Here is a 15,722-nt window from a genome sequence, read left to right as displayed (position 1 = left end):
ACACACACACGCACACCCGCACGCACCCTGGGCACGTCCCTCCCTCCAGGGGCGGCCACTCCGCAGCCGAGGCCGGGCCGCAGAGCCTCCTGCTTTCGGTCTGGACGGTGAGCGGCGAGCCTCCGTAGCCGCCCCCGAGACCCGCCTCTCAGTGCCGAGAAGAGCAGCCCGTCCCGCACCAGGAAGCCAGGCCTGCGCCGCCCCCTGGGCGGTTCAGTCACCAGATCGAAGACGCACTGACCTCTCTACCGGACTGACCCTCAGAAGCCACATTAGGGCCTGAGGTCCGTTAGGGTGGTCCAGGAGGGGCGTGTGCCAGCGGGCCCGCGCTACGTGTTCTAAGTTCCGCATTCACGAGAGCAGCATGGAAGCGTGGTCCCTGCTTAGCATGTATAGCGTGGTCCACAGGAAGGGAGGAACCGTGACCATTGCTGTTCAGAGTCTTGGGAGTTGAGCTGAATAGCCCGATGCGGCCAGGAACCTAGCAGCCAACTGCCGTGTCTTAGGAACGTGAGGAAGTGGCTGGCGTCCCGAAGGCTGGCGTTCAAGTACCTGACTGAGGAGCAGTACCGGGAGCAAGCTGCCGCCGAGACCACCCGGGCCCTGGAGGAGCTGCGCCAGGCCTGCCGCCGGCCCGATTTCCCGTCCTGGCTGGTCATGTCCCGGCTCCACGCACCGAAAAAGTAAGCCCCGCTCTGCCCGGGGCCCGGGTTCGAGTCGCTGCGAGGGTCCGCGTTAGAAGGCGAGCGAGGCTGCCAGAGCCGCTCCCCTGGTGCCCTGGCCCAGGCCCAGGCAGAACTGTGAGTGTCAGAGCAACAGCTCCGCTCCTACCGGGAAGGGGCTGGTACTACGGGAAGGGAAGGCGGGAGGCGACGCCCAGAGGGGCCGGAGGGTGGGACGGCTGCGGCCCTGCTTCTGCTGGTGTGGGCTGTGATGCTGGAGTTCACCCCAAGGCCTCTCTGCCCGCATCCTCCCCTCTGCTCCCCTCCTGCAGGCTTCAGTCAGACCCCCTGCCCACAGGGAAAGGTCGGAGGGGAAGTGTCGACAGTAAAATAAGGAACAAATCCAGCCCCTGGAGAGGAGAGAGCCTTAGGGAGCAGAGGGGGTCTCGGCAACGCTGGGCTGGCTCTGCCCTGCCCCTGCCCTGCCCCCACCCTCTGCCCTTGCACCCGCCCCTGCATGCCACTCAGGACCAAGATGTATGTAGCAGCAGAGGGGATGGTGGCAGAAGATGTGGGGCTGGTACTACGGGAAGGGAAGGCGGGAGGCGACGCCCAGAGGGGCCGGAGGGTGGGACGGCTGCGGCCCTGCTTCTGCTGGTGTGGGCTGTGATGCTGGAGTTCACCCCAAGGCCTCTCTGCCCGCATCCTCCCCTCTGCTCCCCTCCTGCAGGCTTCAGTCAGACCCCCTGCCCACAGGGAAAGGTCGGAGGGGAAGTGTCGACAGTAAAATAAGGAACAAATCCAGCCCCTGGAGAGGAGAGAGCCTTAGGGAGCAGAGGGGGTCTCGGCAGCGCTGGGCTGGCGCCTGCCCCCGCCCTCCCTGAAGGCCGGTCCGGCTTTCACCTCCGTGTAAACGCCACTCTCACTGCCGCCACCTGCACTTCTCTAAGAGGACACGGAGCAGGGAGCTGTTTTCTTCCCAGCAAACCTTTCCGTGGTCACATGAACTTTCTTTAAAACAAACACAAAATACTTCATAGGTTTGCAGACTTCGTCCTTGGAGGAAGCCACTTGTCGCCCGAAGAAATGCGTCTTCACGAAGAGTACAGCCTGGGGGGCGCCTTCCTGGAGGAGCAGCTCTCACCCGCATCCTGGGCCTGCCATCGCCACTGCCCTCGAGTGAAGATCTCCACTCGGAACAGGGGACTGTGTTGGCCTTCAGGGGCCAGCGAGCCCGGGTCAGTGCCTGTCGGCCCCAGGGCACCATGCTCTCTGCCCAGAGCCTGTCTGCCCAGATGGTGCCGGCGCAGGCGCTGGGAGGCCGACCCGTGCGCCCAGCACGTCCTAGTGCTGATCAGCGCTGCTCAGGACGGGGATTCTCAGGTCAACTCAGATGGACACCGCGTGCAGCGGGACTGCCCAGGGCCTTTAGGGTGCCAGTGCCCACGTGTCTCGGGAGAGATCGCGTAGCGGTTTCCGACTTCATTTGCCCACAGACCCGTATTCCAGGAGACGACGATTCCTGGGCTCACGTGTGGAGAACGTGCTACTGATGGAGGCGCTGGGGTCTGGGAGGCGCAGCAACTTGTCCCAGCCCACACTCAGCGGCCGCGCGGGGCGGCGCGTCAGCCCTGGCATGGCCCACGGCCGGGCACCCGGTGAGGCGGCCTTCCGAGGGAGCGCGAGGCCGCCTCCCCCAGCCCTGGCCTCACTGGACTGGTGACCTTTTTACCTTTAGTAACAGCCCTCTAGCTATTTGGTAACTGATGAAGAGAAACATTTCCTACGCTTCTATTTTAGAGTTTGGGTAAGGCTTTTATAGGTAGCCAGATCAGCATCACTTTTGTATTTCCGTGTGTTGAAGCTGGAGGCGTTTGCCCTCTCGTGAGATTTTGCATCAACGGTTCATTTCTCAAACCGCCGAGTTTTCTATTCGGTAACAGTTCCCTGCAGAGCAGATCCGTGATCTTCCTCACGGAGACCAGGCCTTGTTCTGGATGCCTCCTGTTAAGACTCCAGGGGAAGGAGGGACTGACTGAGTGCCGCGTGGACTGAGCCCAGGAGGCCCACGCGGAGGACTAAGGATCCGACGGGGCACAGCAGCCCGGGGGCGACAGTGTCGCTGAGTGGGTTCTGAGACTCCGAGGCATCGAGCGAGCGGCCTTCACTGGAGAGGAGAGGTCGCGGGGGCGTGCGAGGGCTAAGGACGCTCTCCGGGGCCAGGTCTCAGCCTCGTTCTCACCTGTTGCGTCACCTGGCTACCCGTGTGGGACTTTCTAGATTGACCTTCCAGTGCCCTTGCCCCTCCAGGCAGCGTTTGCAGGCCTCCAGTGTTGCCAGACACCAGTTCGTGTGAGGAGCTCTGTTCTTTCTGTAAAATGCACTGAATTCACTCTGTGCTTTCACGCAGCCTCTGATTTTACTTATTTTTAATGTTTTTATTGATTTTTTTAGAGAGAGAGGTAGGGAGAGGGACAGAGAGATAGAAACATGGATGAGAAAGAGAATCATTGATCAGCCGCCTCCTGCACGTCCCACGCTGGGGATCAAGCCCTAAACCCAGGCATGTTCACCAGGAATCAAACCGTGACCTGTTGGCTCATGGGTCTATGTTCGACCACTGAGCCACGCCGGCTGGGCAGTAGCCTCTGATTTTAAAAATCAAAGTGTCTCCCGTTCAGATTTATGATGATGTTTCGTGGGTGTTGTTACAGTTCAGGCTGATGCTTTGTAATTGTATTTGCTGGTGACACGTGACACAGGCACACATCAGATGCGGCAGTATTTGTCTCCCTGCACTCCTCTCCCCAGAGGCAGCTGGTGTCCCACCACACGCGTGTGACTGAGGGGTCCCCGGGCCTTGCCTGTGCCGGGCACGGAGGTGCTGACCAGCCGGGGTAACCGTCACCGTAGAAACAGCTGGCCGCGTCTCCCGGGTGTCGGCCTCAGTTATGCCGTAGAGGACGCCGTGGATTGTCCGTGTCTGTCACGAGGACTGTGGAAAGCTGAGCCATTAAAGCGTCACTTGTGATGTGGGGTGCCTTTCCCTGGGGTTCGTTGTGGTGCTGCTCACAGTTCTGATCCCCATCAAGCACTGTTGGCTAGCTCCCCTGAGGTTCTCCCCCTTCCCTCCTCCTTCCCCATCTCCCTCTCCCTCCCCGCCCTCCTTCCTTTGCTTAAAGGCCTGTACCCGGCTGCTCTGGCCCTCAGGAGGTGAGCTTCAGGCCGGGGCCTCCGGAGCCCTTGGCCGGCCGCTGCTGGCTCCGGTGCCTCACCAAGCTCGCTGTCCTTAGCAGGTGGGCGGGGCTCTGACACCAGCAGTGCCCGTGAGACTCCCGGAGCTGGCCAGGCCTGCACAGTCGTGCCATTCAAACGCCGTGTTTAACAGGTTTTAGGGCATATTTTACACATCTCAGAAGACGCGTTGTGAATTGGGTGTGTCGTTGGCCAGTACTACTGAGGGGTGGACTACAGGGGAGTGGCCGTGTGACACTGCGGAGGATGTGTGAATGTGTGACTTTTTAAAAAAATCCAGAAACTGAACAGATTTGAGATTTTAGGAGGTTTAGGATAGATAGATGATGGGTTACATCAACACGTGTAAACCTGGATGAATTAAACCCCGGAAGTGATGTCCAGAAGAGGAGGAGGACCTTACGTGATTCTGCATGTGATATCCCCGAGTTAGAGTGCAGGTTGTTAAACCGCTTTCTGGTCTACCGGGTGGAAGGGGCCGGGCGCTCTGGCCTGACGAGCGTGGGGTCTGGAGAAGCCCGCAGTGAGGTGTTCAGGCGACGCCAGGAGCCGGCTGCCTTCCGAGCCAGCCCACTGGGTATGACACTGACGAGCTAATGGGTGGCTGTGCCCCTGGGTGTTGACCCAGGACCCGCACTTGGCCGTCGCCCCTAAGAAGACCTTGCTCACAGCAGCCAGCCGTGTGGTCTGCCAGGCACGGTCCATGGCAGCCGTGTAAGGGCGTGAGGACAGACCCTGGAAACCATAGGACCAGCAGATCCCCCTCGGAAGGCAGCCCCACAGGGTCAGGCGTAGTAAGAGCCCTGCCGGGCGGGCAGAAAGGACAAGGTTGCTGTGTCGCCCGCGTCAGTGTCGTCAAACCAACACGTGATGCCCCCCGCCCCTAGCCTAACCTCGCCGAAGTGACCGGATGCCCAACGTCGGCCACGACCGCCCCTTCCCAAGCGCCTTTTCCTCTCAGTGACTCCTTTTCTCATGTTCAGTTCTCGACCTGAAGCCCCTTCGGGAGGGCGTGCTCTGCACTGAGATGTGTGAGAGGCTGCAGCCTTCCTATGGCCCAGGAGTCCCGTTGCCTTGAGGTAAATGCGTCTTTTTGCTCTGGTCCCTGAATGTGCTAACGCGTCACCAGAGATTAGGGATGAGGATGCACTCACCAGGAGAGATCCTAGGAGATGCCTTCCGCACGGCAGCTGCTCTTGTTTTAATAATTGCGGGGAGGGGGATAGAGCTGGCTGGCTGGTGTTGCTCCGTGGATAGAGCATTGGCCTGTGGACTGAAGGATCCCAGGTTCAATTCCCGCTCAGGGCACATGCCCGGGTTGTGGGCTTGATCCCCAGTAGGGGGCGTGCAGGAGGCAGCCGATCCATGATTCTCTCTCATCACCGATGTTTCTGTCTCTCCCTCTCCCTTCCTCTCTGAAACCAATAAAAATATATTTTTAAAAAAATAATTGGGGGGATGTTTGTTTTGGTTTTGGTCCACTTTCCAGAAAAGCAGTGATGAAGCAGGGAGAGGGGAGTCAGGGTTTACTGGAGGCCCGTCAGACACTGTGCTAGGCACTCGGGGTGCCTCCTCTTGAACCTCGTCGCCGTCCGTCCTGTTTTGGTGTCGCGTCCACTTTGCGTTGAAGAAAGTCCGAGGTGCAGAAGCTGCTGACGACCATTCAGAGCTGAAGGGTCAGCACAGAACTTGAGCCCCAGGGTGTCGGTGCCCGAGCCTGGCTACTTCCTTTACTGGTTTTATAAACAGCCAAGGAAGCGGCCCCCAGCCCATCCGTTCTGTCAGTGCTGTGCCCCCGCCATCACATGTGCCTTGTAGGTGCTTGTCCACACGGTGCCTCTAAACTACCTGGGGTGATGGACCGCCCCCCCTCCATCCACCACAAACAATACTTCTGTAAAGTTAGAAAAAGTATATTTTAAAAAGGACACACCATGTACAAGCCCCTCCTGGCTCCGGTCCACTGGTCTTCAGAGTCCCTCCAGCCCGAGTTTTCTCTGCAAACCCAGTCCCCACCCAGCGTGCGGGGTCTGCACTCCCCGCTGACAGCTGAGCGGGAGGTGCTGGCTCCCTCGGTGTCTGCGAGTGTCCGAAATGGAAACACAGCCACACGTACAGGTCCCAGGCCTTGGTGAGGGAGGGTTCGGCCAGGCGCTTTCTGGCTTGTTCTAAACGAAGCCGGTATGCCCCCCCCCCTGCATCCTGGGGGAGGGGGTGCTGGGCACCTGCCCGCTGGCATCGGGTTGGAGCTAGAATCCTGGCTTTGGGACCTTGACCCCATAACTGAGCTGTGTTCGCCCCAGAGACCTCCTAGTGAAAGGGGGTGGTGACAAGGATGAGCCAATCATCTCAGCACATCACAAGCACGTGGGGCTACGGGTGTGGGTCCCCTTTTGTTTTAAATTCTCTTTAAAAATTTTTTTCTATTGATTTCAGAGAGGAAGGGAGAGGGAGAGAGAGAGACATCAATGATGAGAGAGAATCATCGGTCGGCTACCTCCTGCACGCCCCCCATTGGGCATTGAGCCCCAACCCAGGCGTATGCCCTGACCAGGAATCGAACTGTGACTTCCAAGTTCGGGGGTCAATGTTCAACCCCTGAGCCAGGCTGGCCGGGCTGGTTCCCCTTTCCCGGGAGCCACGGCTTCACCCCGGATTGGCTGCAAGGAGACACTGCTAGGTAACGGCCCGCACCTGCAGCGCCCACCCCAGCAGCAGGGGGGATGCAAATCCGAGGGGAGCCCCAGCCAGCGTCCCCTTCGCGTGGCCAGCGAGGGCTCACCGGCGGGTGGAGCTCCGTGCGTGATGGTCATCTGTTCTGCTTACGGCTTTGAGGAACGCTCCCCTCTGCGGCCACATACGCAGCACCGTGGCTCGTCCCCTTTCCCGCCATCAGAGCAAACAGTCCGAGTCAGTCATGGAGGCGGCGATTACCAGCCGGGGCTGGGAGGCACCTGGGCATTAGCAGGAAACCTCGGAGGGTTACACAATCCTCACGTCAGAGTTAATTGGAATTCCCTTCCATTGGCTTTAAATGGCACCTGGGGGGCAGGACGCACAGGGGCCTCCCCGAGGGGCTCTGCCCACGGCTCCCACAGGCCGGGACCTGCTCGGACTCATTCCGGGGGAAGCGCTTCCGTGGGGGTGGCCCCTTCGTTATCATTAGGAAACGGTTGGACATGGTGTTTATTTTTATCTCGGCACAGCAACTGTGTTCCCCAAACGGCGGCTTTTCCAGTGAAGACATCAGGACTAAACACGAGAGACACTGAGTCAGTTCACACGTCCACATGCCGTACGTTACACTCACGGCGAGGGTCGCCTGCGCACGTGTCTTTATTTCTGAAGTCACATAAGCACAATAAATACATCGGATTTGGAAAGGTCACTTAAGATGAGTCATGATAATCTACGGTACAGTACGTCTCAGTTCAAGTGCAAAAATAACTGTTTGCTTAATTCCACTTCTTTCCCTTATTATTTCTTTTAAAGCTGTGTTTTGTGGAGCCAGATATCTAAGTGGGATTTCTCCTCCCCGTGCAGTTTTAGGCGGACGTAGATTTCATGGAGCCGCTCTTACTCTACCACTGACCCGTGTAATGGGGCCAGGGGGTAAGCGAGTGGCTTCTCTTGACCGTCCTTCCCTTTCCTCCTCCTCCGCTCCCCGACAGCTACTATCCATGTGGACTGGCCCTCATTCCCCCAGCGGCTCCCTTTCCCCGGGCTCCCCACTTCCCGGGGACCTCGTCTTTATTGTTAGCAGCGAGCTTTGCCCGAGTCACCAGCCGTGGCCCCGACAGTAGTGGTATGTTCACAGCAGCAAGCCCACAGCCATGTCCAGTGTCTGACTGTCCCCCACACAAAGCAAAAACCCACCCCTTACATAACTTCAAAAGCTGTATCCCTCCCCCAGGCACTTACATCTTATACTGTTACTTGGAAATAGCACTGCTTCGCTAAAGAAACCCTTAGGGATTCAGCGAGTAAGAAAAACCCCGCCAGCGAGTCGAGCCCGAATCACCAGGAACCGTAAAGCCTGGTCGAGGCGACTCGCAGCATCACCATGGCCAGCGCCCCTTGCCTCTCGGCCCAGGACAGGGAGGCGCGGGTGGTCTGGAATGTTCCCTGCTCTGGTCCTGCAGCCCGTGGAGAACAAACGGCCGGTGAACGCGCCGCTCGGCTCGCGGGGTCCCCGAGCTCTGCTCAGGGGCTCGGCTGCTTTCCTCGCCTTCCACGCAGACGAAATGCCCCTGCGGAGCTCGGGGACCCCGAGGCCATGCTCCTGAGGACTCTCCCTCCTTTTCTGAAACAAAAGCACAGCCCTGCTCACTGTCACCTGCCCCCTGGATCTTTACGCACAATTTCCAAAGGGTTCTCTTCAAGAGAAGCAAAGACAGGCGGCTCCTCCCGTTCGCATGAAGAACCAGATAATGAATAAATACCCAGAAGGGACCCGCCCTCAGCGCTCACCTCCCTCCACTTAGTGTGACTCTGCACCCCGGCCGACCCCAGCCCGCCCGCAAACGGGTGTCCCCGCGAACCCACTTCTTCCCGCCACTCCAGCGGGCTGTGGGTGGAACGGCTCCTGCACTGTGGCTGCGTGTGTGTCTCCACGCCGATGGGTTCAGATACTCAGAAGCGTGTGGCGCGATGCTCAAGGCGGGCGTGTGCCAGGCTCGGGACGCCTCCTGGTCCCAGGCCCGTTCCATGCAGGGGTGAGGTGGGCAGGGCCCTCAGGGTCCCCCAGCGGTGGGCAGGGCCTGCGGGTCCCCACCCTCCTCTGCAGGCTGGTTGGAGCTGGGGTGGGCGGAGCTGCTCTGCGTCTGCGTGTGCGATGCTGCTGATGAAGGGGGCGGCTGGCTGCCAGGTGGGTCGGAGGGCGTGTCACTGGGGGCGGGCCGGGCTCCAGCAGCTCGAGAGTCTCCCCGGTTCTCACTGGTCCCCTGGAAGGAGAAGAACGGAAGGAAGCGGCTATGGTCCAGCAAAGCACCTTTTCCGCACGCTTCCCCGTGAGATGCAGGCACGGGAGGGCATCCGGGGACCGCCCGGGGGCCAGGAGGAGAGGAGGGGAGGAGAAGGGCTTACCTTACATCTCTTTTCCTGTGTGCAACTGCCAGAGCCGCATGAAAAACACAAACACTGTGAGCAGACAGACCTCGTGGGAAAGGAGCATCCCTGTCAACACGCCTGCCACTCCCAGGGCGCCATGGACACCCACAGATGTCGGAGCCGCCAGCCGCGGCGAGTCCCTGGGCTAACGTGGGACCTGCGGCCCGGCCTCCTGCTGAGGCCACGCACTCACCCCTGATCCCTACAACCAGGACACGTGCTTTGAACCAACCACACACGGCTCTCCTCTGAGCCAGTGCTGCCACTTCACATAGCTGGGCGCCACACAAAATGCTTTATTTCTGCGATTGATTCTAAAATGAAAAAACATCGTAGTAATGGCTTCTTCCTAAGACTGAGCCATACCAGCCAACTTTTAATAGCATAAAATGGTAACATGCCAGAAAAAAACTGTGACGGTCCTTAAGCCTCAGAGGCTTTGATGAAAATGAGTTAAGTACCCAAAGTAATGAAAACTGTTCGCGCAAAAGCCATCCTTTCTAATCCACTCATCTGCTGGTGGCACTTAGGCTGTTTCCAAACCTTAGCTATGGTGAATTGTGCTGCTATGAACATAGGGGTGCATATATCCTTTCTGATTGGTGTTTCTAGTTTCTGTGGTACATCTACACAATGGAATTCTACACTGCTGTAAAAAGGAAGGAACTCCTACCATTTGCAACAGCATGGAGGAACCTGGAGAGCATTATGCTAAGTGAAATAAGCCAGTAGAGAGAGATAACTATCACATGATCTCACTCATTTGTGGAATATAATGGACAACAGAGGAGCATCGATCAGACCATCAAACCTCAGAGGGAAGGCAGGGGAAGGTGGGGTAAGGAGGAGAGATCAACCACAGGACTTGTATGCATGCATATAAGCATAAGCGATGGACGCAGACAACAGGGGGGTGAGGGGGCAAAGAGGGGGTAAGGACACATATATAATACCTTAATCAATAAAAAAATAAATAATGAAGATAAGATGCAGCAAAAAAAAAAAAGCCATCCTTTCTTCTGCCTCGAATCCTGGCCTCGCCGCCCAGCCTCATAGCATTGGTGCCCCACCCACCGACGTGCTCCTTCCTGACACGCAGGGGACCCGGTGAGTTTGTGACCTTCACAAGGAGGGTCATGCCTAGGCCAGAAGGCATCATGCTTATCAGAGACAAGGAGGCTTGGTTTAAATTACAGAAATATTATGTTAGTTTACAAGGTCGTGATAAAGACAGTTCCAATCTTCTAAAAAGGAAGTTGCCAAATTGCTCATTAAGTCTTTGCCCTTCTCTTTTCTGATGTGTCCCCCGAGGCTACGCCAGACACGGGGCGGCCGTGACGGACCCACCGGGTGGAAGGCAGTGAGTGAGCCGGCAGGGAGGCGGGCTGGTTGCCGTGGCCGGCTGCCCCAGACGCACACTTGGCCTCCCCCAGAGGCGGCTGGCGCTGTCAGTTACCCAGTTTCATCCACCACAGTCGACTCCACTCAGGAGAGACCATACCTCTAAGGCAAGAAAATCACACCTTTTATTTTTCACGTGAGGCCCAGCAAAACTACACTTCCACCGAGTTAATGTCCTCATCAGCCCGCACAGGCTCAGTATGACCACTGCCTCACCAGACACCCTCAGGGCCTGTTCCTTAGCCTGTGCCCAGAGAGTCGGAATTACAGACACGTCTCCTCACCGCGGCTGCAAGCCATCGATACTGAGAATTTAACGCAAAATCAGAAGATGTGTGTTAGCTCCAGCAGGCACAATGCCCTCTCTGGGAGGCTGCGTACACCTCCACTACACACCTGGCGCGGAGCAATGAGACCACCCCACAGACCTCCCGCAAACCCGGGCGCACAGCTGACAGAGGGCCTGCCCAGGAGCGGGAGCCGGCAGGGCGGAGGGAGGGAGGGCGCTACCTGCAGAGGCTGGATCTCCGAGGCATGGCTCTCCCTGGCGAGCAGCAGCATCTCCTTCACCTGGTAGAGGGCGTAGACGAAGGTCACCCAGGGGGAGGCGCTGACGCCCCAGGCGGGCTTGCTGGCATCCTCCTGCTCCTCCTGGTGCTTGGTCTTCTTGGGTGGGAGGCGCGGCTCCACGCGCGGCAGGATGTCCTCTGGCTGCTGCTGGACCAGGTCGATGGTTGCTATGGGGACAGGGCTGGATGGAACCGGAATCCTCTCGGCCAACATTGTCTTGTCTGGAGAGAAAGTCAGGTTCGAATCACTGTTCAGCGTTTTCTAGGCACTTGAACAAACACAGAACTAGGTGGGCGAGCCCCCCCCTCCCCCGAGCCCCCGCAGAGTGCGTGGCAGCCTCCGCAAGCGGCCGGGCTCCAGGGGCTCCTCCGCGGACTCGCTGCTGCTGAGCCAGGGGAGTGCTTTATAGACTTCGGGTGCTGACCCCTTCTGGGCACCCGTATTGCCATGAAGGGGACCAACTAGTCCTGGTCTTTCCGAGTAAGTTTTCATCAGAGAGCTAAGGAGCGTGAGGCTTGTCTTCCAGGGCCTCCCTACGGCTGCTTGCTGATGAAATGCACGGTTCTCTACCTTGGCTACCACATCTGCGGCACAGGCTGCAGCACAGGTGCCTCGGGCCCACGCAAGGCCTGCCCACGTAAAGACGAGCATCAAAGCAGGAAGGCCTCCGAGGGAAGGCCTGCACCAAGGCTGCGGGAGGCGGGAGCCAGTTAAGGTCATGAAAGACCAGCATGAGAAAGGCAGTACTGTCTCCCTTTCTGAAGGGCTCCTTGAAATTAAAATCTGTCCGAGTCTCTGTAAGGAGCTGGTTTTCCTAACAAAGCCCCTCAGGTGCCTGAGGCAAACGCCACTCAAAGGAGAGGACCCCCAAGAAGAGGCCGGATGGGGGGGGGGGAGTGCCTGAGGCTGAGCGGGAATGTCTCCCTCTGCTGGGGGCCTTTGTTAAAGAAAAGAAGTTGATTTTAAAACGTTGAAAACTGCCTGGCTTGTGTGCTCCATGGTTGAGCACTGACCCATGAACCAGGAGGTCAGGGTTCGATTCCCAGTCGGGCACAGGCCTGGGGTTGCGGGCTCGATCCCCAGTGCGGGGCGTGCAGGAGGCAGCCCATCGGTGATTCTCTCATCATTGATGGTTCTCTCCCCCTCTCCCTCTCCCTTCCTCTCTGACATCAATAAAAACATTTTTTAAGTTGAAAATTTGTTCTCATCTAAACATTATAGTTGCTGCAACTTTCTTTCTGTGTAACTGTTTTAATGAAGCCATACCTAATTGAGGGAAAACTTCCAAGTTAAGGTTTAGACTTTTTTTCAAAGGAAGATAAAATCATAGAGATTAATAGTACGTCTTATCCCTAGTAGGAAAATGGCTGTATATCAGCGGTTCTCAACCTGTGGGTCGCGACCCCTTTGGGGGTCAAACGACCCTTTCACAGGGGTCGCCTAAGACCATCGGAAAACACATCTATAATTACATATTGTTTTGTGATTAATCTCTGTTCTTTCATTATGTTCAATTTGTAACAATGAAATAGGGGGTCAGCCCCAACATGAGGAACTGTATTAAAGGGTCGCGGCGTTAGGAAGGTTGAGAACCAGTGCTGTAGAGCCTTACATCTACCTGACTTACATTTTACATACCTGTAGAGCACTAGAGAAATGTAAAACCAATACTTCCAATCAGCAAGAACCCCCCAGGCTACCTGAGTGTGACCACTATTCTTTTCAGCACCGGAGGTGGCTTCTCCCCGCAGTCCGCAGGAGCCCCTGGGAGCACCGCCGGCAACCTAGTCCCGGCCACTCTCCACCCTGGGTTCCCGGACACGTGTGGCCTCCCCGTGGCTTCACCCTTCAAACCACAAGAAAGCACGGCCGTCTACCTTCTTCCTCGTCCGGCACTGCCAGCCACTGGATCAGGGCGAAGAGCAGGAGGATCACCAGGCAGCCCATGCCGATTCCCCGGAAGGTGGCAGCAGCCCCTGTGGAAACAAGCCGAGCTCTAGGGGAACCCCAGGGGAGGCAGGCAGCCCTCCCCCACACTCAGCTTTCGCAAGTTCAGGGCAAGGCAGCAGAGCGTGAGATGAACAGGTGGCGGCAGGTGGCCACAGCTTCACAGAGAGGGACACACCAGGGCTGGGTGGGTGTCAGGGGGCCCAGGGGGGTGTCAGGAGGCCCTGGTGGCTGCCAGGGGGCCCAGGCGGTGTCAGGGGGCCCAGGGGGGTGTCAGGAGGCCCTGGTGGCTGCCAGGGGGCCCAGGCGGTGTCAGGGGGCCCAGGGGGGTGTCAGGAGGCCCTGGTGGCTGCCAGGGGGCCCAGGCGGGTGTCAGAAGGCAGCCTGCTGGCTTAGGCCCGCTCCCCGGGGGATTTGGCCTAAGCGCACAGGGGGGTGTCAGGGGGCCCAAAGGGGTGTCAGAAGGCACAAGGGGGGTGTCAGGGGGCCCAAAGGGGTGTCAGAAGGCACAAGGGGGGTGTCAGGAGGCACAGGGGGGTGTCAGGGGGCCCAAAGGGGTGTCAGAAGGCACAAGGGGGGTGTCAGGGGGCCCAAAGGGGTGTCAGAAGGCACAAGGGGGGTGTCAGGAGGCACAGGGGGGTGTCAGGGGGCCCAGGGGGGTGTCAGGGGGCCCAGGTGCTGGTACTGGGCCTGTCACTGGTCAAATTTTAAAACTGCATTTATGGACCTAACTGGTTTGGCTCAGTGGATAGAGTGTCGGCCTGCAGACTAAAAGGTCCCAGGTTCGATTCCGGTCAAGGGCATGTATCTTGGTTGTGGGCACATCCCCAGTAGGGAGTGTGCAGGAGGCAGCTGATCAATGTCTCTCTCTTATCGATGTTTCTAACTCTCTATCCCTCTCCCTTCCTCTCTGTAAAAAATCAATAAAATATATATTTTTTAAAAAATTGCATTTATGAACGCCTCTGAGAGCCTTTCACCATAAAATTCCATGGAGCTCTCTCCTCCATAAGACGCCTCCCTGACTGTACGCCGCCCTATTCCTCTGCGGCTGGAGCTCAGACAGGCTAAAGCCAGGCCCCCGGGGCCCACCATCCGCAGCAGCCTGAGCGGGTACAAGCCGGTGCAGAGTGACCTGGTGCTGCCCAGCCCGGCATTCCCGAGGGGAGGCCCACAGGGCAGGCACACTGTGCGCACAACAGGCTTCCTGGCTCAGATGCTCGGGGTGGACTAACGATGATGGGTCTCGCCCCTGGGCATTCCCGGCTGCGTTAGGGTCGCTGACTTCAAACCACAGCCTGTGCTCACGCATTCGCTTGGCCCCTGAGGCGTGTGTGGCCTCTCACTGGCTGTGGACGGAGGGGTGCCCGGTGGCAGCGCTGCCCTCGCCCCCGTGGCAGGCACACGGGTGTGCGGTCAGACCCCATGAGAGCCAGGGAGACTGTGACCGGGGGCTCGCCTCTGCCCATCTTCAGGAACAATGGGAGTGTCCATGGAGGTGTCGCTGGAAAATCGTACGTTTTCACCCAAGAAGAAAGGGAGAAAGAGAACGCCATTCTTACCGAAGTAGTTGACCAGCACGCCTCCGATCATGGCCCCGCAGCCTCGCCCCAGACCCAGGTGCAGGCCCTGCAGGATGCCCTGTGCCGACGTCCGCAGCTCGGGGGGCACCGCGGCGCTCAGGTAGGAGATGCAGGCCGCCCAGATGGCCGCGTGCGTCACGCCTGCGGGGGGAGGGGGCGGCACGGTAAGCAGCAGCTCAGGCTCCCTTTCCAGACAGGAGTCCCTCCCTCAAACGCACACACATCTGCCTGTGAGACAGGTTTCATTCGCCTCCGCATAACAGCGTCCACCATGTTCCCCATTGGTAAGTGCATCGTTCGTGGCATCAGGCACATTCACACTATTTGCAGCCCTCACCACCGTCCATCTCCACAGCTTCACCCCACATTGAACCTCTCCCCATCTAACAGGCGCTTGCCCCAGGCCCTGGGAACCCCATCCTACTTTCTTTTTTAATATTTTTTAAATTAATTTCAGAGAGGAAGAGAGAGGGAGGGAGATAGAGACATCAATGATGAGCGAGAATCATGGATCGGCTGCCTCCTGCACTCCCTCTACTGGGAATCGAGCCCAAAACCCGGGCATGTGCCCTGACTGGGAATCGAACCGTGACCTCCTGGTTCCTACGCCGACGCTCAACCACTGAGCCACACCGGCTGGGCCCCCATCCAACTTTCCGTCGCTGTGAAGTGAGTGCCTCGGGGCCTCGTGTAAGTGGACCACACAGTCTGTCCTCCTGTCTCCGGCTCCCTTCCCCTAGCATAATGTCGCCAGAGTCCTCCGCACTGTAGTGGTCCCAGATTCCTTCCCCCTCAAGGCTAGTACACCATCACACGTGGAAAACGCGTTTTGTTTGCCCATCTGTCGAGGGACACTGGGTTGTATCCACCTTTTGGCTACTGCTGTGAGCAGCGCTGCTCTGAACCAGGGGTGCAGTGTCTGTCTGAGTCTCTGCTGTCAGTTCTTGGGGTGTATTCCCACAAGTGGGGTGACTACGTCCTATGGGTAATAATCTATGTAACCAGCTAACTGCCACGATATTTTGAATTTAATTGAAAAGGCCCACCACGTGCGTCTATAGGCGCGCATGGCGCACAGATGGTTAAACGTGGAGGCCCCGCCTGCCTGTGTCCACAGCAGCGGCACCCTGTTCCACGCCCAGCAGCGCACAAGAGCCGCGGGGGGTTCTCCTCGCCCTCGCAGCCTTGTTACTGT

At 58.2% G+C, this 15,722-nt stretch overlaps 2 protein-coding genes across 4 annotated transcripts in view; one reads left to right on the top strand and one right to left on the bottom strand.

The window, feature by feature from the left end:
* Positions 1-4,995, top strand: part of NEMP2 (nuclear envelope integral membrane protein 2) — a 16,213-nt gene extending 11,218 nt beyond the window's left edge. Inside the window, exons 7-11 of the mRNA XM_015566114.1 lie at positions 507-683; positions 1,703-1,900; positions 1,958-2,095; positions 2,172-2,320; positions 4,901-4,995. Of these exons, the coding sequence (XP_015421600.1) occupies positions 507-683; positions 1,703-1,900; positions 1,958-2,095; positions 2,172-2,320; positions 4,901-4,995 (757 nt within the window). The remainder of the gene's footprint in view (positions 1-506; positions 684-1,702; positions 1,901-1,957; positions 2,096-2,171; positions 2,321-4,900) is intronic.
* A 2,195-nt stretch (positions 4,996-7,190) lies between these two features.
* Positions 7,191-15,722, bottom strand: part of MFSD6 (major facilitator superfamily domain containing 6) — a 27,707-nt gene continuing 19,175 nt past the window's right edge. For 2 of the 3 annotated variants that reach the window (XM_006767069.2, XM_006767070.2), the window contains exons 4-7: positions 14,507-14,668; positions 12,875-12,973; positions 10,938-11,218; positions 7,191-8,860 (exon numbers count right to left, since the gene is read on the bottom strand). In XM_006767069.2, the coding sequence (XP_006767132.1) occupies positions 8,651-8,860; positions 10,938-11,218; positions 12,875-12,973; positions 14,507-14,668 (752 nt within the window). In that variant the 3' untranslated portion in view covers positions 7,191-8,650. Of the gene's footprint in view, positions 8,861-9,002; positions 9,028-10,937; positions 11,219-12,874; positions 12,974-14,506; positions 14,669-15,722 lie in introns of all 3 variants that reach the window. The other variant, XM_015566090.1, reaches the window with a different exon arrangement.

The sequence above is a fragment of the Myotis davidii genome, unplaced genomic scaffold, assembly GCF_000327345.1.
Source record: "Myotis davidii unplaced genomic scaffold, ASM32734v1 scaffold221, whole genome shotgun sequence".
Classification (NCBI taxonomy): Eukaryota; Metazoa; Chordata; class Mammalia; order Chiroptera; family Vespertilionidae; genus Myotis; species Myotis davidii.
This window is presented reverse-complemented; position numbering and strand designations above follow the sequence as displayed.